This window comes from Alternaria incomplexa (genome assembly GCF_024043165.1).
Source record: "Alternaria incomplexa strain BMP 0042 chromosome Unknown scaffold_7, whole genome shotgun sequence".
In the NCBI taxonomy this organism is placed as follows: domain Eukaryota; kingdom Fungi; phylum Ascomycota; class Dothideomycetes; order Pleosporales; family Pleosporaceae; genus Alternaria; species Alternaria incomplexa.
In genome coordinates, this window is record NW_026249856.1 from 1,273,102 (window position 1) to 1,298,611 (window position 25,510).

The window sequence follows — 25,510 nt, forward strand, 5'->3', positions numbered from 1 at the left end:
CAATGGTAGTATCGCCATAGACGGCTCACTCTCAGCTATGTGTGCTGTTCGATGGGAGATTTCAAATTTAAATTGTATATATAACTATTTCAATAGCCAGAAGCTAATAGGAATGGTAGTTCAAATGCCTGAGCCTCATACGCTGTCGCAATAAACGCGTAAATACACCACCACTAGATAGGACGTCATTCGAGAATGCCATAGGAGGTGTCGCACGCGAGTACTCCAGTGCACGTGCACGTGTTCACGCTAGCGGCACTGGACCGCCTGATCCTTCCCGGAACAAGCAACGCTCCTGCGACCTGCATCTCCTTAGCCTTATCATCAATACCCCGTCCATTGCGATATATCTTGCTGTAGTCCAGAGTAGTATGCACCAGACTTCTCTGCATGCTTTGTCGTGTATCTTGAGTGTAGGGGGTCGAGCCTCCGGCGACGCGTTGTAGCTCAGACGCGCCAACATTATCGCGCGACTTGCTGGCAACAAGGCCCGTGATCCTTGACAAACAATTGACCAGACATCGGATGCGCTGGAACGCGACACAGACGGCTATCCTCGGCGACTTATCACCTTCCACAAAGACCGGAAAATGGCCCTCCAGACAATTCGAAAGCTAATGGCCAAGGCCGGCGCCGACTCCTGCATGGATGCACTGCCACCAGCGGATTCCCTGACCTGGATTGAACTTGCACTGGATGAGGCGGAATCCCCAAGTCTGTTGATCGGAAACGTAGGCAACCGCAACGTGCTGACTTATCTGCTGCCATCCGGCGGTGGTTGGGAGGTTCGCTACTGCCTCAGAACCATTGGCGATGACCGCGCGTCCTCGACGCTGCCATCAATCACCGGAGATGAAGCCATGACGAAGCCTCTCATCGTTCCGTTCAAATACTTCACAGATGGAACGAAGACCAAGAAGCGGATGCTTAGCATGATTATACGTTACTACTTCCTTTTGCAAGGTCATATAAGCAAAATCGATGCGTGGAACGATGACTTTAGTAGGCGGTTATCGTCTGTGCTGAGAAAGGTATACGGGAATACCGATGGAGGCCATGGGACCTATAAGCACCCCCGAGAAACAGGCGAGACTGTGGAGGAAAGCTCAGAGCCGGAAGACATGGAAAGCCCGAATGGATTGCTGCCTACCAACCGGAATGGCGTGCTAAACGCGCCCGAGAGCAACGTCACATACGACACCCCACATGGTATGAGCTGGGACGGAAATCCAGACCTGCAACGACTATGGGCGTACCTCGCTGAGCGCGGCGCGTTGCGACTCTTGGAGAATATTCCCGATGCTCATGACATGGAATTCTTGGATCAGACGTACATCCTAGAGGCCCAACCGAAGAAACTGTTTGTCGGAACCCATGCGAAGACAGAGCACAGAATTTATGCCTACATGGTACGAATAGCGCAGCGGGGTTTCCATGAGATCCGATTTTACCTAGAAAGCGCTCGTGGTACCTACGCGTCAATGTCCGCCGAAGCTACAGGGAAGCAGCGCATCTTGCACCCTTTCAGCAAAACTTACCCCAGAAGTACCGGTCCAAGCGAACCACCTGACAAAGCCAGGTTGACGCTCATGGTCAAGTGGTATTTCATCGCAGCTGGAATTGCTACGGACTGCGTTTTACACGAAACCAAGGCCTACCCCGAGCGTCTCCGCTGCGCACTGGAGTACATCTCTGATCAGATGGGCCCTAGCGCCTTCAAATCATCGGGTACCGTACCAATGGATGACAGTATAGCAGATGAGAGTAGCGAAAGCTCCTACACCCCAGAGAAGCAGAACACCCAGTCGACGCTGGCCAATGAACCCACGCCTAAAGTGCCTCGCTTCCCGCAGAGCGTTGCGCGTAAGTCGGCCCCTTCAATCGCACGTCGTACAATCCCTCATGCAACATCAACGCAGAAGCCGCTGCCGACAACCTCGGTTCCCAAATCTGCCAGCCCTGAAGCAGATGCAACACCCACAGCCCCGCCGCGCAACTCCAAGCGCTCAGCCGAAGACGAAGAGTTCGACGCCCTCACCAGGCTGGTCATGCAGCAAAATGCTCTGACGAAGGACCTCAACAATGTTGATCACGAATTGGAGGTTATGGATGCGCGCTTCGAGGCTTTCCAGGAGAAATGGAAACGAGAGCGCGCAGAGTTGGAGAAGAAGAGAGACGAGATCGAAGAACGCAGGGCTGAGGTGAGGAACATGTTCAAGAGGCGGAGGACGCTCGATGTGGAGAGTGACTAATAAGAGCGTGTGATGGGCGGTCACGTGTGCGAACCATGGTTGAGCTCTCAGAATAACGAGAACTCTGGTTAGTTATGCGAATTCCGGTATATAGGCGCTTGAATGCAGCCCCATACATTCTTGATACGGATTATCTTCCATCCTTGCTGGGTATTCTTCTTAACAACCCGCTCGCCTATTGCACATTCAGCTCGAATATTAGTCGCCATGAACCTGAATCAACTCCTCAACCCGAACACACCGCCGCAGCGGCTGCTGAAGTCTACATGTGTTTCAAAGAGCGCTTCCCTGCACTCTCAAAGCAAGACCGCTGCGTCGCAGCAGACGGCGAGCCCTCCAGTATGTCAAGTGGCGTCGCGAGTCACCCAAGATTGCCTGCCTCTCGACTCCGCGGTCAAGCCAGTAGCGTGCCCTACTGAAAACCGACCTGAAGTGACTGGAGAGCCTTATGTCCAACCCTTGCAGAAGACGACAGCGCATTGTGGTTCATGTAGGGCTTCTTCACCTGCAAAACTACCACATACTCTGAACTTGTCAACGGCAGTCGCACTTCGACTCGAGCAAACACCCATAAGAGACGTGAACACACCGCCTGTTGCCGCGCCTAGTGTTACTTCTACTGCCACCATCAAGAAAACAAGGAAAGCGGGCAAGCAGGCTCCAAAGCGTCGCAAGAAAGAAGAAAAGCCCGCTTCGGTCACCGCAGCACCGTCGCACGAATCGACAACTCTTCGCACTCTTCTTCCTCTGCTACTACCCAAAGATGCCAACGTACCCAAGGCCGATCTAGCTACACCTTCCAAGCAGATTAGTTGCTCTGTAGCTCCAGGTCTAGACCTAGATGCTGGACCACGTAAACTTATTCGAGAAGTACCGCAACATCCTCTGGACCTACCCGTTCCGGACGCAAACGAAGCGAAAAGCAAGAAGCGCAAACGGGCAGCACCCAAATGTGACAAAAGGCCAGACCCGGCCTCTACAGGTCACCACGCCCGGCGTAAATGTTTCGGAAAAACGGAGGTTGTGACAGTGGGTGGGTGGGTAGCGTTCAGGAGGGTAGTGGCGTAGGCGTAACCTTGGAAGGCAAGGATGGTGGAGCAAACGCTTCTCGCGGTGACGCAGACTCCATTCATCTCGCGATATAGTCAGCCCTTTGGGGGTTGTATTGATATCTTGCCTCTGCAGAAACAATAGCAATTCGAGGTCACCTCGACTCGCAGTCACCACAGATGCGCTGGGCCCATCCACTCAGTTATATAAATATCTTATATTCCTTCGATGATACTTTCTTCTCCCATCTCGTACATCCACTCCCTAACACCTGACACAGCCATGTCAGATGTGCCAAGGCGAGCCCAAAAGGCCCGCGTGGTTGTTGACAGCGACTCATCAAGCCAGGCATCCGGAGACAACAGCCCCCCAGCTAAGATCGACCCCAAGGCCAACAGAGTCCGTCAACACTACGCAGCCATGAATCCCCATCGACCTAACGCGGGAATCAACGGCAGGTATGGCATGTTCTCTCAGGTCGACCCACGTCTTCCACCGCCTGTGACTCCGAGCAAGACGGTCGCGAAGCGCAAGAGAGCGACCATGGATAAGACGGGTAGTAACAAGAAGTCAGAAATGAAAGACATATCAGGAGAGCGAGAGCAGAGTCCATTGTTCGAACCGGAGTCTGATGGACAGCAAGATGCAAACACTGTTATGCTGAGTCCGCCTTCGACGCCATCAGCCAACGTGCGCCTACCAAGCCGTAAAAAGGGAAAGAGTACTGCTACCCCCCTCTCTACCGTCTTCGCTCTCGGTCGCCGTAGGCACAAGCCCATCGTCATCGAAAGCGGATCTTCAGGCTCTGACTCCGAGTCCGACACAGATTCTAACATCGTCGTAGCTACACAAGATGACCTCGCGACCAAGGCCACCAAAGAGCTCATCGCTACTTCTGCTATGCCTGGAGATGTCTCAGTCGTTGATGAGTACATCAGTATTCTCAAAGATATAGCTATCAACTGTTCCGAGACCGCTAAGCATTATCAGGACATTGAAACACTCGCCGAAGAAGAAGACGCCATATCCCTCGCCCTCGATGGACTTGCCGACGAACAGGAACAGGAGTATGCCGACATTGCGCAAGCATGCGCTCAGGGCATAAAGCATGACATGGCAGAGCCCAACATAGCCGCTGACTTCACCGCTATTCAGGCCTCAATTGAGAAGCGAAACAAAGAAGCGGAGGTGGCTCGTCAAGCGGTACCGGAGGCGATGGCGGAGAGAAAGCAAGAGCTAGAAGCGCAGAAGTTTCAAGCACGCTACAAGAGGGGGGCTTTAAAAGAGGAGAAGACAGACTCCGAATGGGAGAAGTTGCAAGAGAGGAAGTCGGAGTTGGAGAATCGGGGTGGCATGGCCATGGCATTTGAGCTGGGCATGAGGTCGGCGAAATAAGAAGGCGCAAGGGGACCTTGGTAACATCGCCATAGTGGGTCATGTGTAAGCCTGCACTGCAATGAGATGCTATGTCAGCTGCTCAACCATGGGCCTGACGAGGTGTTATCTGGCTGGAAGACTTCTCGACTCAGTGTAAGCAGAGATGATTCGGAGAGTACATGTACCTATCAATTAGCAACATCTAGGACTCACACGGGCTTTTGCTTCAAGTAGACTCTGAACAATGAGATTTATGGGTATACCAGTAAACTAGCGAACGGCCCCTTGAACCACGGAAACCCAAATTGAAACGCCTTATAACCCCAGCTAACGAATAAAACTACAAAACAAAGAGAAATCGCGACACTCATCTAGAGTACGCCTAATACAAATCGTAAGACCACTAACCCTCGACCTCAGTCTCCGCCTCAGCCATGACCTGCTCGCCCTCATCCAGCATATCCAGCACCCTCTTCAAACCACCAACCATGGCATTGGCCTGGCCCACCAGCAACAGCTTCTCGGCATTTGCCGGCAAGCCGAGGTAAGTAGGCGGCTCGCGCTCGGGAAGGTCATTGACCCAGCCCATGAAGTCCTTCCAACTAGTCGAGGTAGGTAGTTCGAGACCCTCGCTGTGCTCAGTATCCTTGACGATCTTGAAGTTGTCCTCAAAGGCGGCAGGCGTCATAGTGGCGTCAACGAGAGAAGCGAGAATGCGCCAGTCTTCTGCGTCGTCGATCTTGCCACCGTACATCTCTGTGATGAGGTAACGTAGCATCTCCCATGGAATCTTGGTAGGGGCGATATTAGATCGGCCCTGTGCGACGGTGTCGACCCATGTGTCGATGATGAAACTGCAGCATTCGTAGTCACTGTCATTGAACTCCCAGAAGCCCTTCCATCCCAGAGTAGGCGCGTAGCGAAGACGCTCTTGAATGACTGCGTGCAGGAAGGACAAGAGGAGGTAGACACGTGTCTTTTCCACCGGCGGCTTGATAGCCTTCTCGGCCAACGAAGAGAGCGAGTCTTTCATGTTGGCACGGACTCCAGCAGGTTGCTCGTAGGATAGGACGCGAGAAGCGCGAAGCAGGTTGACCGGGATCTTGGGGCTCGACTCCATTGACAGGAAGAGGCGGAAGTCGGGGTTGGGCTTGAGAGCCTCAAGACGCTTCTCAAGCGACTGCAACCATTGTGGAGCGAGATGGACGTTCTTGACAAGAACCCAGTTTCCTGTAGTGGCGGCGTTGGCGATGGCTTTGTCGGCTGATGCGGCACCTTCGTTGGAACCCATGGCAATGTTTGTGCAGCTGACTTGCTCCCTCTCTACAAGATTGTCGACCTTGTAACTTGCGTCGAATCCAGGACTGGAGCTGAGAGCCACCGGGGTTACTGCGTTGACTTGCTTGACAATATCGCCTAGATCACCGCTGGCATCTAGGATGCCCTTGCCGAACACCTCTGTGACAAAGCGCTCGACGGCGGGTACGAAACGATCCACACGGAATAGCTTGACCAAGACGAGAGCTCGTAGTAGCTTGTCGAACTTGGTGAGATCTTCTGGCCAAGCCTGCGGTACATGTCGCTCTCCCATCTCTTCGTTGAGGAAAGCATCCCAAGCGCTGTCTTCAATCTTTGGCAGCTCTTCCTTGAACATCAAGATCTTGCTGGCACGCTCCATGGCCTCCTCCTTACGTTCTGTCTCGGTTGACACATCGATACCCTTCAGGTCAGGGTCAAGGATTTGATCGATGTGCGTCTTGTCCATCTTGTAGGGCGCTGCTTGCACGAGAAGCATAGCGAACGTGACACGATCCTTCTGGAGCAAGGAAAGCGAAGTGCGGCGGTATGCGTCAACGAATAACTCTGTGACAATCTGCTCGATGCGGGCTGCATGGCCAGTGATGTTGGAGTTACGAATCTTGCGCAGCACAGTCTCGAAGATTTGAGTAAAATACTGGAGCGAAAATTGGTAGAAGTGGTTGAGATGGTGCAGTTGCTCCAACACAGCGAAGATAGCTGAGCAAGAACGAGCGACAACGGTGTACTCCTTCGTGATGTTCTCGACCTCTGTCATAACGCCAGCAGTCTCGGAGACCTTGTCCGAAATTTCCTTGGCCTCCTTCTTGAGCGTCTCAAGCGTTTCGATGACGCGGTCGTCGTCCAGAATGTTACCGCGCGACTCGTTGAGAGCTTGAAGCAGTCGCTTCTCGAGCTGGCGAAGATGCACTGCGAACTCTCCTTGCATCTTGATGAGGTTGGATCGGCGCTCATCAACATCGGGTCGCTCGGACTTGAGGACTTCATTAAGTGTCTGTGTCTGCAAGCTGCTCTGCGTGACAGTAAAGTTGACGAACGTGGTACGACTACAGATGTCAGGAGCGAAGTTGGCGGAAGGATCGCGTGTTGAGAGGTAGAGGCGGAAAGACGGCGAAAAGTCGATCTCCTGCTTGCCGAGTTGAATGAGCACACGACCTCCAGTTTTCTGGTACTCCTTGTTAAGAACGTGGTTCAGAATGGGGTCCAGATGTTCGGCATCCTGGATCAAGATTGGGTTACCGAAACGCAGGGAACTCTCAAGTTGCTTGGTGAATGAATCATCCAAGAAGCTAGTCACCGTGAGACGGCGGTCCTTGCATTCGTTCTGCAAGAACTCTGTTGTCCTGCCAGAAGGATCGATGATAAGCGGGTAGCGGTTGAACCTCTGCAGGATGATGGCGTTCTCAGTGCACAGGTCGTCAACCGGCAGGCCGTTGTGTTGCCAGTTCAAGCGGTCATCAGCAGTCGAGAGATACTCAGTGAATGGATTTGTTGGCTTGAAGCTGATTCCGGAGTGTTTGAGGTGATCGTACCAGTCCTCTGTAAGCGCTTTCCTGTACTGTTGGTCGTAGTAACCGGCATAAGCGATGAACGCAGCTGCAACCAAGACGTCACCAACGATGGTGTCAATCTGAGAATCGAAAGACTTGCTGCTCTCCTCCCATCGAACGCGTTCAGAAGACAAACTGTCAAGAAGGCGGACACTGCGGTCAACCTTGAACTGAACGGTGGCCATCTCCGTCTTGATAGCCTGAGTTTCGCTGATTAAAGCCGCGTACTCGGTCTTGTATCGGCCAATACTCTCCTCGAGATTCTGAATGAGGACCTGGGTTTCCTTGGCGCCCTCCTCCGTCTTCTGAAGTTCAACTTGCAGGTTCTCGACTTCGGCACGTAGGGGACCGACGCGGTCAAGGATATCGGAGTAAGTAACTTGAGCAGACACCCATTGTACGAGGGGACCGCAAGCCTTGGAAGCGCGATTGACCTTCTCGAAAGTGAAGTCTTCTTGGGAAAGATATTCCTTCTGCATCTTCCTGCGGTGGCCTGCAGTCATCTGCCTCTCGTTGTCGAACTGTACGATACTGGCGATGAAGTCGTCACGCCTGACAATGGAAACGATGGTCTTCCAGCTGTCGGGCTTGTGTCCAAGAATCGTGCAGACGGCTTCTAAAGCGAGCTTGACACCAGCAGGAGGATTCTGCATAGATCGGACTTCGGTAAGATGCTGTCGCTTGATGTTCTGCACACTCTTCTGTGCCTCCGCCACAGCCGGCTCGGCAGCCGCCAAATCGTGGTTTACCACCTCTTGTCGCTTCTGGATCTCCTCCTTGTCCTTCGCAAGCTGAGCCTGCATCTTGATCGATCCAGCCTTCTTCTGTTCCGCCTCGTTCTGGTCTGCAATCATACGTTGCAGCTTTTCGTTCGCTTCGGCATCCTTCTTAGTGAGCTGCGTCTGCTTCTGTGCAAGGCTTGCTCGCAATTCCTTAACCTTGTCGAACGTCTCGCGAAGCTTCTCAAGACCGACGTTGAGATGGCGCTGCTGCTCCTCGAGGTCTTCGCGCTTTTCGTTGTAAAGCTTGACGTACTGCGCAACGAAGTCCAAGAAGTGACGCGGGGTAAGGTACATCTTCCGGTTCTGTGTCTTCTGCAACTTCGCGTTCTTGCTGCGTAGTGAGTGGTGTACAGCAACCATTGCATTGACCACACTCTCGCGATGGGATGGCGGCAGGGTGAGTCCACGATAAGCAACGGGGATGCTATCCGGTGCGACATAGTTGGCACGGTCGAGATCGACCGATTGTGTGAGCTCCGAGCTGACTTGGTAAAGAGCCTGGTCTGACCAGTCTCCGAACCAGTTGAGCACGCAACGGTTGAAAAGAGCGGGACTGGTGGCTGCCTTCGACGAAAGACCCTCCTCAGGCGGATTCATGGTGAACACCACGTGGAGGTTCTTGACGATTTGTTCCGTGAACCACTTGTACAGCTCTTCTTGTGAGTCGAGAATGATGCCTTGACGCTGCGCACCCTCCTTGATTGCAGTAAGCAAGGAAGCGTACTCATCACCTTCGAACAGACCAGGGACCTCCGCGTTGGCCAGGAGAGTGTTCATGCGCTCGAGGAAACCGGAGTCAAGAACATTGGCTTCGTCCATGATGAAGCAGATCTTTTCGCCCTTGCAACCGCATCGTCGAAGCACAGTACGCAAGTCTTCGTCAAAGTCTTCGCCTGAGTACTTTCCGTGGACCTTGATTTGGTAGACGCTCAGACCGTTCATCCAGGCCACGAAGCGAGACAGGGTTGTCTTTCCAGATCCACTGACACCGATGAGGATGAGATGGCCCTGTGGTTGACGGAAGACACGATCGATGCGAAGTACGTGCTCGAGCACGTCGTTGAATAGGATGAGTGGCACATCCACTTCTTCTTCGCAGAAGGTACGGAGACGAGCCTTGACAAACTCGCGAAGCTGCTCACGCTCAACCGGCACGTAGTTCTTGGACAGCCAGTTGGAGAAGAGGATGGGGCCACCAAGAGCTTTCTCCTCGTCGATGGTAGGGAAGTGTTCAGCCGCAATACGGTGGACGCACTCTTCAGTCCATTGCCTCTCTTCCTCTGCGATAAGACGATCCTGGAACAGGCGGAGTGCCTCGTGTGCCCAGATACGAACGAGGCCTTCGATCGGCAAAGTCTCAAGTGGTCGTAGTGCCTCGTAGATACCACGTACCCATCGAGTAAGCTCACGAGGAGAGTAAACGTAATGTGGCTGGATATCCGGTGTGAAGCGCTTTTGTGACTCCGCATATAGCTGCACCATAGCCCTCGTAAGAGCGTCTGCGTAACCTCGTAGAGTCGGGATAATTTTGAGTACGGCGGTATTGAAGGTGCCGTAAATCTGAAGAAGAGATTGCTGTCCAGGGTAATCGACCATGATGAGCGGAGCGTGGCGTAAGAACCTGAGGCCCATAGGCGTACGTCCAGCATCGGTGGGAGGGTTGCAAGCACCAACAAATTGAATGCGATCGAGTGTAACCCAAGTCTTGTCAGATGTCCTCCAGAAACCATTGTGCTCGACAAGCTGTCGCAGGAAGGAGATAGCCCGTTGAGTACCGTACTTGTCGGGTGCTGGCAAGTTGATCTCGTCGCAGAAAATGACGAGCCAGCGACCAACTTGAGTGGGAGTAAGTTGCACGCCGTTAAGAGTCTTCTTGTATTCACAGTACTGTTCGAACGTCTTGATGAGAAGATCCGGGGTAGTGGCACTGGAGAAGTTGAGACCAACAACCTGCATGTTGGGTAGCTTTCGAAGTGCGCTGAACAAGGTCATGGTCTTTCCAGAACCTGGAGGACCGCAAAGGAGTAGGGGCTTGTGCTCCGCAAGCCAAGAGTAGAGAACATCCTCGTGGCGAACCGTGTCCAACGTGGGAATAACGACGTCGGTTTGAGTAACGGAATGGGTGTTGACTTCGACGTTCGGTACCTGGCTCTGCCATGTGTCCCACTCTGGCTTGTCAGGTTTGACATCGTAATCAATGAGCGAAGTGGTCTCGTTGAGGGCGGGGAGTTCAACGTCAGTAAGACCAGCGATGAGATCTCCAAACTGCTTACGCTCCATAAGAGGGCAATCACCGACCAAAGCCCAGACCAAGGCTACGAGCAACTTCTTCGCGAGATAAGTCTCCATCTTGTCATCCTCAAGGGAAAAGTCCGGGTGCTGCACATTGTACTCCAGAACATTGCGGCATGCTTTGTTGAGCAGAGAGAACAGTGTGTTGAGCGCACGGATGTCGGTGTACTCCATGATATGGTTGAACTTCCTAGCCATGCTGAGAGCCTTCTCAATGAATCGGTCCTGGGTGAGCTTGATGTGCAAGAAGTCGGCGATGAGACCCTGTGTTGTCATCGTCTTCTGCGACATCTGACCTGGAGCGACCGAATCGTCTTCGAGGTCTTCGAACGGTGTAGTCTTGAGATGCTCGATGTAGTTCTTAATCATCATATCGACCTCCACAGTATCGTCGCTGAACCAGACCATACCGCAACGGGAGACGGTAGCCAGTGTGGCGTACTTGAGAGTCTCAACTTCAAACATGATGCGAACGTTGGATGGCAAGTTGAGACGCTCTCCGTTTGGCAGGGTGAGAAGCTTGTTGTCATCAAGCACAGAGTTCAAGTTCTCAACCCACTCAGGGTCAACATCACCATCAAATACGATCCAGTGACGCTTAGTGTCTTCACCACGGAGGTTGTCGACGATCTTACGCAGTATGCTTGTGAAAAGACCATCGGTCCACTCGCGTGTTGTGCTGTCGAGAGTTCCGTAAAGCTGTTCCTTTGACATGACTTTGGGATCGATGACGTGACAGACGCCTTCCACTCCCTCCACGGCTTGAAGGGCTGAGAGAAGCGTCCTCCAGGCAGCAGTTTTTCCAGATCCGGAAGAACCGACCATCATGACACCGTGGTGCAACTTCTGAATCTGGTAAAGTTGAATGATCTTGGTCAACCAGGAATCGCTGACCACGAGCTTCGACTCTGCGGCGCACTTGTGGATAGCTTCGGTTAACTTGTCGAGAGGCGCAGGAATGTATTCCACACCAGGGAAAGCTTCCTCTTGAATGGCCATCAAGAGCTCGACATCAGAGCGGATAAGCTTCGGTGCCATTGTTTCGCGTAAGCTCTGGATGATGATTTGAGGCTCCATACTGGCTTCATCCAGAGTCTGAGAGTCTTGCTGAGCGGCGATGCGGGCTCGCTTCAATCCACCAGAGCTGACGAGCACACTCTTCAGTGCACGCAGACCAAAGTCGTAATGAGCCTGCTTGGAGAGACCAGCTGAGCACTTGTCGAAGAATGGTACGACCTGCTTCGACAGCTCTTTCGCTTGCGAGAAACCTTGGGAGTACAGCATGACTTCAGCAATAAGTTCCTTGTCGGGTTTGGACATGGCCACGCTTCGGAAGAGCTTCTTGAGATTGTCGGGCAAATTCGATCGACCTGCATAACCAGGATTCATGGTGATGAAGACTCCAGTGTTACCGTTGACCTTCAGTTGACGACCAATAAGCTCGATCTGAGACTTGTCGTCCTCAGCGCCCTTCTTGAGACCCAGCTGAATGTTTTGAATCTGCTGAGACACAGCCGACAGGATACGCTCCTCCAGACGGTTAAACTCGTCGAAACAACCCCAGGCTCCAACCTGGCAAATACCAAGGAAGATACGGCCCATAGCTTGGAAGTCGAAAGTGTCGTCACAACAGAACACGAGGGTAAAGCGTCCAAGCTGTACACCAAGAGCTTTGACCGACTCAGTTTTACCAGTACCAGCAGGACCGTATGGCGAACCACCAAGTCGCTGACAAAGCGCCTGGGTGAGGGTGAGGAAACAGCGGTCGGTAAGAGGTGTGCGCACAAGGCGATCGGCAACACCCAGGTACTCGAAACCGTAGTCGAGAACGGCATTTGCCATCTTGATCCTCAATCGCTGCAAGAGATCATTGCCGGGCTCATACATGTATCGCATGCATAGTAGCCACATGTGATGGGTAGGAGAGTGTGCGCCAACCTTGTCAAGCTTGTGGATGACGTCTCGCTGGTGAACGAACTCAGTGATGAGGTCCTCGCACTTGCGACGCTGAATGGGTTCAAGGTCGCCCAGAACAGCGGTAGCGAGGAGCTTCAAGACGTTTACTTGCTTCTCGTACAACTGAGGCAAGGTCGTGCCTTCTTCAGAAAGAGACTTCTCTACAGCATGGGTCCAAGCGATCTGCGTTCCGAGGACGACCACCTGCGTTGGGTACTTGGCGATGTAGTTGGTGAAAGCTTCCGGGTCCATCGCATCAGGCTCAATGAGTTGAGCGAACTCTTCGTAAGCTTCGAAAGTCAACTCGGCCAGAGTAGTCTTCATGTTGGCTTCAAGGGCACCGAGCCATTCATTGATCCTGGGTGTCTTGACGAGCGAGATTTCTTTGCGAAGCGTAACCTCCTCTCCTTCCTTGGACGTGAATCCTTGAATGACGCCGTCTTCATCAGTGATAAGTCCAGAGATACCAGCAAACATCTTTCGCAGATGTTTGGCAATACGCATAACATCGTTACTGTTACCGATGATTTCTAGTAGATCCTCGTCACCAACGAAGTAGAAGCGAGGGAAGGATACACGCTCGCGCTCCAGATACTCTCCGAGAGCCTTCTGGATCTTGTTCAATAGCTCGGCGAGGCGTTCCAGCGACTTCTGCACACCAGAGATGTTGAGGACTTCAAGCACGAAAGGCTGTCGCGAGACCTTCTTCATGACTGACAAGAACTCAGAGTTGATGTTCTGGAAACGAGCCGACTCCATAGGGAGCAGGTGCTTGATGTCAGCGTTACCAGTAAACACGCCCTCCAGGTAGACCCATTGACGTTGCACATCGATCCACACATCGAACAGAACGTGCACGCGATTGAGCTTGTCCTCCCAAGAAGACGCCTCTTCCTCGAACTCCTTGTAGTAAGGCGAGTGGCGCATAGCCTGTAGTGAGTTGAGGTTTTCGCTGCATTTAGCGAACAGGTCGTCCCATCCCCTGATAAGACGGCATTTGTTCTGGTAGTTGACGAGCTCCAAAGAGTAGTTCTGCCAAGTCTCGCGAACCTGCTTGATGAACTCCTCAAGTGCCATCTCGCCTGCTGCTTGAGTAATGACATCGCGAATGATCTTTTCGCTAGGGCCGAGCTTAAGGTCCCAGACATCACCGAGTGTCATGGAGATGGCGGAGTATCGCTTCTGTGGCCTCAGGTTCTTGAAAATCTTGACCCAATGGCGCTCTTTGACGGCGTCAGAGCGCAGCTCTGCAAGAATCGTGTTTTCTTTGAGAAGTTGCTTCAGGGTAGTCTGAACGAATTCGAAAGCCTGGTACTGGCGCATCCGGCTGGGCATGTCCTTGGTCATCTTGAGCAAGTTGTCAAGGTTCTGTCGCAGCTTGCGGGGCTGAATGCTGGTCCACAACACCTCACGAAGGTCGTCGATGCTAGCCCAGATGGTGCCAAGTGCAGACCAGACGGATTTGAAGTCTTGCACTTCCTCCAGCAGAGTCTCAAGTGCGTTTTCTGGAGATGGTGGTAGTCCAAGAGCTTCCTTGGCCTTCGAGATGTTGCTGGACTCGCTCTGAAGCTGGCTAAGCTTCTGGTCGAACTTGGCCAGAATGGCTGAGGCTTCAGCTGGAGCCAGGTTTCCTGCAACAGGCTTGTCCTCTGCCCACTCTCCGGTGATGTTTACAATCTTCTGGCTGACGACTTTGTCCTCCGCGCCAATCTTGGCGCGCAGCGCGTCAGCTTGATCGTTCGCAATCTTGGTCTTCCTTTCCAGAACCTCGTTCAGCGTCTGCCATTCATGATCGATCTGTTCCATCTGCAGCCAGTCGGACGGGAACTGGTAACGCTGGCGAGCCAGAGTTGCTTGACCTTGACGGAAAGTGGACATCTCTGGCTCCCATTCGAGAACCTTCCTCTTGCATTGCTGTACTGTTGTAATAAAAGAGACAGCCTGAGCAGTGGATGAGGCCTCCAGGGTCTGCATCTCAAGATCCTTACGCGCCTTCTCTATCTGCACGTAAACGTCGTTCATGCGCTGACCAAGCCTACTGGCAAACTTGGTGAGAATTTCCTGCTGCCATTGGTCGTACTTGGCGTTCACCTTGACCTGCACTTGGTCGTAGTCGACAGTGACATAGCCAAACTGGCGACTGATGTCAGAGTTGTCGAAGGTAGCGCGAGTCTTACGAATTTCCTGGAGTAGTTGAAGCCATCGTGAAAGATCTTCACCAAGGATGTCGTAGACATGGTCTGACTGCAGATCCCATAGGGATTGGAACTGGAGCCACTCATCCACGTATGATGAGATATCACGGAGCTTGCCTTCGACAGCGCCATAAACTTCAATAAGCGAGTCGGTGCACCGGCTTGGTAAGTCAGAGAACTGGCTGGCAGAGGTGTCGTTGGTCGCTTCAAGTCGGATCTCGTATCGTGAAGCCTTGATCTTCTGGAGAGTGCAAATAATGGCGAGCCATTGCTGTAGTTGCTCAAGCCAGCTTGCACGGGCGTATTCTACCGGAGGGCTGAGGTAAATGACCTGGTTGCGCATAGTAATCTCAAGAGTCAACCGCGCCAGAGTCGGCTTGGCTTCTGGTGCCTCCGTCGAGACGACTTCACTGACTGGGCGTCGAGTTCGATCTTCCTCGTCTACATTATTGAAGACCTCAATCCACAATGCAATAGCTCGGCTGAGACGGACCAGCAAAATCGATTCGATGCGCGCATTCATATCAGAAACCCAAGAGTCAAGATTGGCGTAGCTCTCAAGGTTGAGCTGATCGATGGACTTCTGGATAGTTTCGAGGTTCTGTTGGAAGGCTTCCTTGGTGTAAGGACATGTCTCCAAATCCTTGAGCGACTTCTCAATCGCAGCGTTGATGTTGATGAGCGTTGCGACCTTGAGTTGAAGTAGTGACGTTGTAGCTGCGAAGTCACGTACGAATTGAACATGCTTGCTCTCACTACGGACGCTACCACCGCCAACAGGGAAACCAGATTGTCGGACGTGAAGATCGTAAGCATGAACAAAAGACTCCCATTTGAGGGGAACACCTTTGCCGACAAGCGCTTGAACCTCGTTAACGTAGTTGTTGAGTAAGAGCGCAACTCCGCCAATCTCAGAAATCGAGCGCAGAGTCTGGGTGTACGTGCGGACACTCTCCATTAAGCTGACTGCGTAGGGATAGACACGCTTGGCCTCTTTCGAGATGTTGTTGATGCCGTGAGGCACTTGGTAGCCGCGCCATGTCAGGTTACGAACTTCCTTGAACAGCGCAATGACTTGCGCGTCAAAGTTGACGTTCAGCTCCAAGATGTTTCCTGCGGCACGGTTCCTGCTGACAAGGAAGAGGCGTCCCGAGATCTGAAGTTTCCTCCTCGCCACTTCCTGAAGCCATGACTCAAAGATCGGCCTGGTGTCGAGCTTCTTCTTGAACATGCTGCTCTCAGCCTGGAGCTTTTGACCTTCAGCATGTAGCGCCCAGTCCTTACCGAGGATATCTTCGACCTTGCCCATGTAGCTCTCCAGCTGTGTTTCAATCTGTCGAGCCCAGATAACAGCACCGGAGACCGGAGGGAAATCGCGAAGCTGCGCCATGGCATGAGCTTCCGAATTACCATACTGGCGCTTGAAGCGCTCGTGAAGTGCCAAGATATCCTGCTTGACATTCTCAATGAGCTGAGTCTGGTATTCGGAAATGGCTCCCCGAATCTTAGGTCGCACAAAAAGCGGATTGAACTTGGAGAAGACGCGGAACATCTCACTGGCGGTCTTGGCGGTACCAAGACGGTCTCGCAACCTAGCGATGATGGAGTTCTCGACACGGGAAGTACGCTCGTTGTACTTCTGCTCTGCTTGCTCGAAAAGTCGTGTGCCTTCAGGAGAGACATCCAGGACATCAACGTCCTTGAGCACATCGTAAGCCTCCTTGACTTCTTTGACGGCGTCAACATCACCGATCTCCTCGATGATGACCGCCTCCTTGGCGGGAGCGCTCTCGGATAAGGAAGATTGCGAACCCAGGACATTAACGATGGTTCGCTGAAGTTGCTCGTGGTTCTTGCGGAACGTTGTAATGTAACGAATGCGCTCCTCCGTCTCCTTATGCCTAGCTGCAATCTTGATCGGGATGAACTTCTCGTTCCTCCGCCTAGTCACCTCACGAGCAACATTGGTGAATTCCTTGACGTTCTCCTCCCATGTACGCCAGATGCTCTCAGCTACAGCCATGATCGCCTGGAACTCGGGGTAATCCATGTGCATGAGTGTCTTGCCGTGTAGGAGATTGTGCAGTTGCTTGTCGAGGTCACCGGAGATAGCCTCCACGAGAGGAAGCGCTCGGCGGACGGGGTAGGGGCAAATGCGAAGCTTCTTGTTCATGTGGCTGAAAATGGCCTGTATCGCTTCCTGTACTGCTTGTAATGAGGTCGAAGATAGCAGCTGGTCGAGAGGAAATTCGCGCATCAGCTGGTTGTACTTCTGGACCAGATCTGTACTCTCCTTGAGTCCGGTATCTGCGCTGAAGCTGACCGTCGCTTGGAAACGCTTCGCATTCTTCAGCACGTCCAGAGTGAGCCTAACACCGGGACTGCCCAGTTGAGTCTCAATGTCCTGCAGCCTTGACTCCATAGAGATCCAGAAGTTGATCTCTTGCGCTGCAGTCCCAGTTGATACATCTCGGGATGTCTTTGTAATTGTCTGTATCGACTTGATCCATCCGTTGACCGTCGACTGCAATCCGTTAAGGAAGCTGCTGTCTTGAACAATGCCATGGGGAATGAGTTCTGGAGTGGGCTTCACGTTGTTCTGGGCGGCATCGTCGAGCGCACTCTGGATGAGCGGATGGAGAGGCAGAAGCAGCTCCGGAATCTCGACATTTTGTTCCAGATTGCCCAGACTGACGGCCAGTTCCGCAATCTTCTTCCGTGTCGCCGAAATACCCGTCCTCGCATCATTATCGCCCTTGCTGTATTTCCCCGCCAGGTCGCGCGTGCTCTTGGTGTAGGTGTCAAAGTACGGCTCGACCGCAGACTGAATGAGAGAACGAAGAAACTCATAGGGAGTGCCGTCGGGCGAAGAAGCGTTATTAGAAAGTATAAAACCGGGCAACGTCTGAATAAGGACCTGCTGGCTAAGGGGTATCGCGGGGTCTATGGGTATCGGTCGCTTCGAAATAACAACAAATGCTGCGCAGGTAGGAGAAGCGGTAATCTCAGTCGAAATGGTGTAGGTGAAGCGCTGGGTCGCCCCTGCTGGTTGTGTCAGTCTGGAGGTTCCTTCCTCGTCAGAAGGGTACCTGCCGTTTGCTCCATCCAGGCCATCGATGCGGGCTTCGTCGGCTCGGTCTTTCACAACGTAGAGCGCGGACTGCCCCTCGGAGGCGAAGCGGGCGCATCGTTGCAGCGTGTCCTGCAGCTTGGCGCTCGAGAGCAGACTGCCGGGTGCAAAAAGATCTTCCTTGGAGGCGCCCAGACTGACGTCAAGCACCTTTTCCAGGTGGTCGACGATGAGCTGGGGGTCTATTGAGGGTGGCGAGGGGCTGGGTGTGCGTATGCTGCCGTTGGGCGCCCCTGGGTTCAAGGGTCCCTCCATGTTGATTGTTTATCGCGTGTGTCGCTATGAAGACATGTGGTTTGCGCTTCGAGCGGAGTAGCGACGGACGGAAGGCGGAGTGATTGCTGCTGCTGACAAGGGACTCGGTGCGCCGGCGGTGATGGTGGTGCCTTTGTCTCAGTATATTTCCTGAGTAGGCGTACGCGAAGTCGACGCGCACGGCCGTCACACGCTTATCCTGACTAGTGGGAGCGGCAGGGGAAGCGGAGTGATCAGCGTCTGATTGGCTCCTCAATTCGGGGTCATGCAGTGCAACATAAGGCGTGGAAATCGTAGTAACGGTTGGGGACGCGTCGTTTGCGGATGCTGTTGCGATGTTGGCTTTTTGCACGTCTAGCAGCCACCCCCTCCCACATAGGCAGCGGCGAATGGCGACAAGCAATGACAGCTCACCACGTGCAAAGTAAGCTAAGGTTTGCTCCACTTTCTAGGCTAGCCCACCCGCTCCTTTCATCTCAGGTACGAAAGGCGGGCACGGGAGTTTCAGGACGCAAACGGCCAGACTTTGGTTCGGAAATAAACGCTATCTATCTCTACTTCGGTCCTCCAGCTCCACATCCCTACTTGTCCTACTGTCTTCGTTATCATCGTCATCGTCGTCCCCCACCGCAAATGCTCCATCCTCTCTTTCATCATGGCCACTGCCCCGTCTCTCATCTCGCTCATCCCTGGCAGTCGCAGTGGTTGGACTTGCTAGCCTAACCTCTCCGACCTCGTTCAGCCCAACCTTCCTTCTCCCCCAATTGACCAGAGCCTTTCCCCATCCAGCCAACTTCTCCATGCCCTCATCGCCATTGCCTGCTCCACCACCATGTGATCCTCCTGCCTCAACTTTGAATTGGTATTTGAGACAGTCCTTGATGGTGACAAGACCAGTCAGACGACCGCGGTACTCAATCAGAATGACGCGCGGTCCCATCTTCTTGAAGAGCTCCATGACCGTTTCCAGGGGAAGGCGAGGGTGGACTGAGAGTGGCGTTGGATCGATGTAGCGGGTGAAGTCGAGTGATGTTTGAGACGAAGTAGTGGGTATAGAGTCGAATGTCGTGTTCGGTGCTGGTGGACCCGTGCCGCTTGCACTTCTGGACCCTGGATTGCTAGCAGATGAGGATGAAGAGAAGTAGCACTTCGCATGACCTGGGGCCTGTTGCTCGATCTTCGCGCGATCGATCGCATAACGAAGTTCCGTGCGGCCGATATAACCGATTAGAGTCTTTGTCTTCATGTCTTCCACGATGGGGTAGCCTTGGTATGCGTTTTCGTTCATTAGACGTTCCATTTGTCGAAGTTCCATGCCTGAGGCTGGCAGACAGACTACGCGACTTGCCATGACTTGGCTGACAGGAACACCGAACGTATGTTCTTCTTTGCTGTCGAGGAATGGGTAGCCGTTTAAGTAAATCATGCGGTCTGCGATTCCGCCATGGCCGAAACGTTCACTGACCGCTTTCGTGACGCCAACGACTATCATAGTGGGAAGGATGTATGTTAGTGCGCCGGTAATCTCGAACATGATGACTACGACGCTGACGGTGATGTGCATTATGCCACTCAATGCCGCCGCTGCACCAAGGAAGGCGTAGGTGCCAGGCGTAATACATGGTCCATCTGGGTCGCAGGCTGAGAAAAAGGCTGAGCCAGGGAAAGACTCGTGCAAAGCCTGGACGCAGATGCCGACCATACGACCGAATGCTGCACCAATAGCCATACTAGGCACAAAGATACCAGCCGGCACTTTGCACCCGAACGAGATGACGACCAACAGCGTACGTAGCACTGTGGCAATAGCAAGTGTCGTGACATTGTGCCAGCGTTGATTCGCGTCACAAAGCTGGTCGTAGTCCTTGTCGCCCTCACACTCTTGAAACAGTATCTCCATACTCTCAGTCATATCGATCCTCAAGAACATGTTCGGGTAGCAAATCACACCGGTGATGACAGCGAGAGTGATAGCTTCTGTGATGGGGTATGCAGAAAGGTACTTCTTGCGAAATACCTGCATCTTGAGGTTCCACTTGATGACGAAAGCGCCGTAGAGACCACCAAAGACACCAATGATGATATAGAAGAGGGTTTCGAAAAAGTGCCAGGAGCGGTCGTAGGAGACGTTGAACATGACAAGCTGACCTGTTCGGAAGGGGTTCATGGCCTGGCGCAAATTAGCATAGAAGTCCAGTATCTCCGGTTGTTGAACATACGGCAAGAACAGCTGTAGCGACCAGCGCACAGAAGTAGCTCCGCCAGAGGGTCTTGAGTGGAAACTGGTTGCTCATCTCCTCCAGCGAGAAAAGCACGCCTCCAATCGGACTTCCAAAAGCCACCCCTACACCGGCCGCTGCGCTCGCACATAGTATCTCCCTCGTCTTGGCCGCATTCCTCCTGTACTTATCGAAGAACCTACTGATCACATTTCCCGTACAGACAGCGTAATGCACACTAGGCCCTTCTTTGCCGACCGACAGTCCCGACGCAATAGCAAGCGGCAAGCCAATCGACTTGATGAAGAGCGTAGTAAAGCCTAGGAAGCCTTTCATGACGAACCCCGCAATGATGCACTTCATCTCCGATATGCCCGATCCAGCTGCATACGGCGCGAAGCTCTTGACCAGTCTGGCGGCCGTGAAGGAGAACAGCGCTGCGAAGAGTATGTAGAGTACATAGTTCACAGGCCAGAACCCACTCCAGCGCTTCCACTCAGGGCAACCTCCCTCAGCACCCCAACAGCAGAAACTCTCATTGAGGTAGAAAGCCGTGGTGCAATGTCCCAGCTTGATATCGCTAAGCCACTCTGTCACGATATTCAGAAATGCAGCGTTGAGTCCTATCGCTGCGCCGACAAGCGTGACAACAATCCACGCTTGGCCCGCATCATATGCCTCTGCGATCTTCCTCCTCCACTTGCCTCGTCCCCGGCCTAAGAAGACTTTACCCGTCCGCCCATCTTTTCGCACGCCGATGTTGTCTCTTTCGCGCCGGCGCGCTTTGCGTCGAAGTTGTTCGCGGGCGGCGTCTTGTACCCAGTCTATAGTTGTAAAGTCCTCGTACCGCTTTATCTCGGCTATCTCTTCGACGATGGCCGCGTCGGCGTGTGTGGTTTCCGCGGCTTCGGGGTCGTCATTATCGATGTCAAGCGACAATATCGATTGGCCCGTTGTGCGCCGTCGGAGAGAAGGCGCGAAGGATGTGGAGCGTGAGGTTTGGCTGGGGCGCGAGGATGGGCGACGCGTGGAACTGGGGCGGAGGGGTGCGGGTTGTTGTGAGGATTGGCGAGCGCGTGAGCCCGAGGATGAGGATCGATTCATCGCATCGTTATAATTGTTGATAACTTCGCCTGGCACAGCGTGAAGTATTCTGGTTTCGAGATTTGGATGGGTTGCGTAACTGGGGAGCTCTCTCATGCAAGGGTCCCTTCCGTCCCAGCTCCAGATCGACGTCTCGCCCGCGGGAGTCCGCCCATTGCACCGCCACACTCATCGCATACAAGGGTAAAACCGAATACACTGGAGCCTACATGAATATAAAAACATGCAAAGTGGGTGACCAAACGTCAAAGTAGGCTCCGGGGTACAAAAGTAAGTTCGGGGTATGCGCGTGGATCTGCACCGGACTCTTGCTACGTTTTGCGTGTTTGGCATCCATCACCTATCTTGCACAGAAATTCACACCTCAACACCACGAAGTGCGGTTAAGCTCACGTTCGCCTAAAGGGATATATGTGATAGCCTGGAGGATACAATGCGGTTGGAATCTACGAATTGCTACCGTAGCGTGCAACGTATACTTCTAGGATACCCGTGGACTCGTTGAAATGTGACATTCCAAGCTTGTTCATCATAACAATTCCCACACAGCAATCTGGCAGCACTTCGGTATCGAATTGAAATGTTGTATTGTGCTTCATCTTGCTTCATACGGGGTATCAAATGTCTAAAAACCTTTTTGCTAAAATCATGTTTGCCGACTACATCTACTTTGCGCGCCCACACTCGCGACCGCCACACGGCATGTCTACTCCATCTCGATAGTTCCCGGAGGCTTGCTGGTGACTAGGGTTGTTAGTAGTTGCCTCGCTCACTGAAATTATCGACTTACTGTCATATACCACGCGGCAAACTCCGTTCACCTCATTCACGATCCTCCTGCTAACCCGCTTTAGGAACTCTCCATCGAAGGGGAACCAATCAGCCGTCATGAAGTCACTCGTCTCAACTGCCCTCAGAGCAATAACCTGCTCGTGAACGCGCTTATCGCCCATGACACCGACGGCCCTAACGGGCATGAGCGCTGCAAACGCCTGGCTGATCTTGTTGTATAGGCCCGCAGCCCTGATCTCTTCGATGAAGATGTAATCCGCTTCACGCGCGATACGAACTTGCTCCCGTGTGACTTCACCCAGAATGCGGATGGCGATTCCTGGGCCGGGGAAGGGGTGGCGCCAAACAAGATCTTCTGGAATACCAAGCTCTTTGCCCAGCGCGCGGACTTCGTCTTTGAACAACTCGCGGAGAGGCTCGATCACCTTGAGCTTCATGTCTTTTGGCAGACCACCGACGTTGTGGTGGGTCTTGATAGTCTGGGAAGGACCTTTGAAGGACAGCGACTCGATGACATCGGGGTACAGGGTACCCTGAAGAAGCCACTCGACCTCACCAGCGTTGGAAGATTCATGCGCTTCGGCCTTGATCTTATCGGCCTGCTTTTGGAAGACCTCGATGAAGGTGTTTCCAATGATCTTGCGCTTCTTTTCGGGGTCATCGGTCACACCCTTCAGGCGGTCGAGGAAGAGATCGGATGCGTCGACGACGGTAAGGTTGATACCCAGGCCCTCATCGAGTGTCTTCTTAACCTGAACGGCCTCGTTGAGTCGGAGGACGCCATTGTCGACCATGACGGCGTGGAAGCGGTCGCCGATAGCCTCCTTCATCAGCTTTGCAGCGACAGTCGAATCGACTCCACCGCTAACGGCACCGATGACCTGTCCCTTGTCGCCCACCAGCTTCCTGATGCGTATGATCTCTTGGTCGACGAATTTGCTCATGGTCCAGTTGGTGTTGGCCTCGCAAATGTCGACAGCGAAGTTCTTGAGCACAACCTTGCCCTGCTTGGTGTGTGTGACCTCGGGGTGGAATTGGATACCGTAGTACTTCTTCGTCTTGTGCGCAATGCCCGCGAACGGCGCATTGGTGGTTTTCGCGACCGTCATGAAGTCCTGAGGCATGTTGCTCAGCTTGTCGCCGTGGCTCATCCAGACCTCCAGGTCGTTGCCCAAGTCCTTGAACAGCTGGTCCATGTGTCCGCCGTGGCTCTCAACCTTCAAGTTGGCGTGACCGTATTCCCTCTTCTCGCCAGCTACTACGCCGGCGTTCTTTCCGAAGTGCCATGCCATCTCTTGCAGACCGTAGCAGATTCCGAGGATCGGTACGCCGAGATCGAAGACGGCGTGGTCGACGTGTGGAGCGCCTTCCTCGTAGACGGAGTATGGGCCACCAGAGAGAATGACTCCCTTTGGGGTGAAGGGCAGATCGGCGATCTTGGTAGTGCATGGCAGCATCTCACAGTATACATTGAATTCGCGGAGACGGCGAGTGATCAGATGCGTGTACTGCGAGCCGAAGTCGAGCACCAGGATGGTGTCGAACGTCTTGTGGGGAGGGATCGGATCGGAGTTGTCGGTCGCCATCTTGAAGTACTAAGAGTGTGATGAAAGTGAAAAAGCGAGGGGATAGAAGGAAAGAAAGAAGAAGAAAGGAAAGGGACGGGTATATGAAAGCAGAAGGTACGAGGGGCTCGGTCACTGACTCTCACAAAGTTTTGGCGGGGTTTTCCAGAAAAATTCTTATCGATAACAGAAAATTGCTATCTCGTGCTTCATCGTCCATGGTAACGCGCAGGCAGCACAGACTGTCGCCTGGGCTCATATATCACTCTGATGTATACATTACCGAAAAATCGCGAGAAGAGGTCATATGAACCGCATTGTAGACGTCTAGCTTAAAATTTCCCCGCATGAGGTACAACTCAGGTGACGCAAGCATCCTTGTATAACCACTCTACGCGTATCGAAGAAGTCTCCAATTAGTCGATCTTCGCATATGCGTCCTAGTACGATCTCATAACAGCCTTGGAAACGGACTGGCTCTGTGGCTGACCGTGCCTGTCCTGGGCCCCGCCCAAAAATTCATTCCATTATCGATAACGACGTAGTTGGATCGCGCAAAGTCGCGTCTGTCCAGTGACCTCACCCACCCAGCTCCCTACCAATCGCATACCCACACAATGGCGAAACGAAAGTCAGAGAGAGATCCCGAAGAGTTGCCCGATGCGTCGGACAAGCGCAAGCAGAACGATGACGACGAGTCCGGCAGCGACGAGGTATGCGCCTTCCTCACAACCTCTCATAATGCGCCGTCTCACAAAATTGCTAGGACATGGACATGGTGAACGTCGACTTTGAATGGTTCGATCCGCAACCCGCAGTCGATTTCCACGGGATCAAGAACCTCTTGCGCCAACTTCTAGACGTGGATTCGCAGTTGTTCAATCTCTCTGAACTCGCCGACATTATACTGTCGCAACCGCTACTTGGCAGTACGGTCAAGGTTGACGGCAATGAGACGGATCCATATGCCTTTCTTACTGTGTTAAACCTGGAGACACACAAGGTACTATATCTTTATCGAAAACCTCAGGATATGCGGTTACTAACAGCAACCAGGACAAGAAAGTGATCCGAGACCTGACAACCTACCTCTCCAAAAAGTCCGCGCCGATCCCCACTCTCCCGCCCCTACTAACACCGTCGTCGCCTGCGCAAATCGGCCTCATTCTAACCGAGCGCTTCATAAACATGCCGCACGAAATTGTCCCACCAATGTACACGATGCTTCTGGAAGAGATACAATGGGCGGTTGAGGAGAAGGAGCCTTACACATTCACCCACTACCTCGTCCTGTCGAAATGCTACTCGGAGATACAGAGTCAATTGCCGAGTGAAGATGCGCCACCGAGCAAGAAGAAGAACAAGAAGGCCGATGTGGGTGAGGAGACATTTTATTTCCATCCCGAAGACGAGGTGCTGCACAAGCATGCGGTGGGATACACAAGCTTTGAGTATGACACACCCGTAGATGAGGGTGCGAGTGATAGCAAGAGGGCGTTCCAGGAGTTGGGTGTCAAGCCCAAGGGACATATGGTGCTGATCGAGGCGGACAAGTTCAAGGGTGCTGTGGAGGCTGTCAAGACGTTCTTGAATGGGCAGTAAATACGCAATGCAAGATGAATTCACCAAACAACGCAACCAAAGAGACGGCGAAGGTTGACTCTAACTGGTGTT

General features: G+C 53.0%; 6 protein-coding genes across 6 annotated transcripts; 3 read left to right on the forward strand and 3 right to left on the reverse strand.

Annotated features, from left to right (window-relative positions):
- Positions 1-590: 590 nt before the first annotated feature.
- J4E90_005633 (uncharacterized protein) lies at positions 591-2,252 on the forward strand (the record flags this gene model as incomplete). Its single annotated transcript, XM_051435186.1, has 1 exon — positions 591-2,252. One exon carries the CDS (start codon positions 591-593, stop codon positions 2,250-2,252), a length of 1,662 nt encoding a protein of 553 aa, XP_051291210.1.
- Positions 2,253-3,584: 1,332 nt separating this feature from the next.
- On the forward strand, positions 3,585-4,697 carry J4E90_005634 (uncharacterized protein; the record flags this gene model as incomplete). Its single annotated transcript, XM_051435187.1, has 1 exon — positions 3,585-4,697. The coding sequence occupies one exon, from the start codon at positions 3,585-3,587 to the stop codon at positions 4,695-4,697; it is 1,113 nt and encodes a 370-aa protein (XP_051291211.1).
- Positions 4,698-5,082: 385 nt separating this feature from the next.
- RO1 (Dynein heavy chain, cytoplasmic) lies at positions 5,083-18,156 on the reverse strand (the record flags this gene model as incomplete). Its single annotated transcript, XM_051435188.1, has 1 exon — positions 5,083-18,156. The coding sequence occupies one exon, from the start codon at positions 18,154-18,156 to the stop codon at positions 5,083-5,085; it is 13,074 nt and encodes a 4,357-aa protein (XP_051291212.1).
- Positions 18,157-18,700: 544 nt separating this feature from the next.
- On the reverse strand, positions 18,701-21,479 carry J4E90_005636 (uncharacterized protein; the record flags this gene model as incomplete). Its single annotated transcript, XM_051435189.1, has 2 exons — positions 18,701-20,326; positions 20,376-21,479. The coding sequence occupies 2 exons, from the start codon at positions 21,477-21,479 to the stop codon at positions 18,701-18,703; spliced, it is 2,730 nt and encodes a 909-aa protein (XP_051291213.1).
- Positions 21,480-22,185: 706 nt separating this feature from the next.
- Positions 22,186-23,857, reverse strand: GUA1 (GMP synthase (glutamine-hydrolyzing); the record flags this gene model as incomplete). The annotated part of the gene is made up of 2 exons (XM_051435190.1): positions 22,186-22,223; positions 22,270-23,857. The coding sequence occupies 2 exons, from the start codon at positions 23,855-23,857 to the stop codon at positions 22,186-22,188; spliced, it is 1,626 nt and encodes a 541-aa protein (XP_051291214.1).
- A 596-nt stretch (positions 23,858-24,453) lies between these two features.
- BCP1 (Mss4p nuclear export) lies at positions 24,454-25,438 on the forward strand (the record flags this gene model as incomplete). Its single annotated transcript, XM_051435191.1, has 3 exons — positions 24,454-24,549; positions 24,603-24,839; positions 24,893-25,438. 3 exons carry the CDS (start codon positions 24,454-24,456, stop codon positions 25,436-25,438), a joined length of 879 nt encoding a protein of 292 aa, XP_051291215.1.
- Between the last annotated feature and the right edge of the window lie 72 nt (positions 25,439-25,510).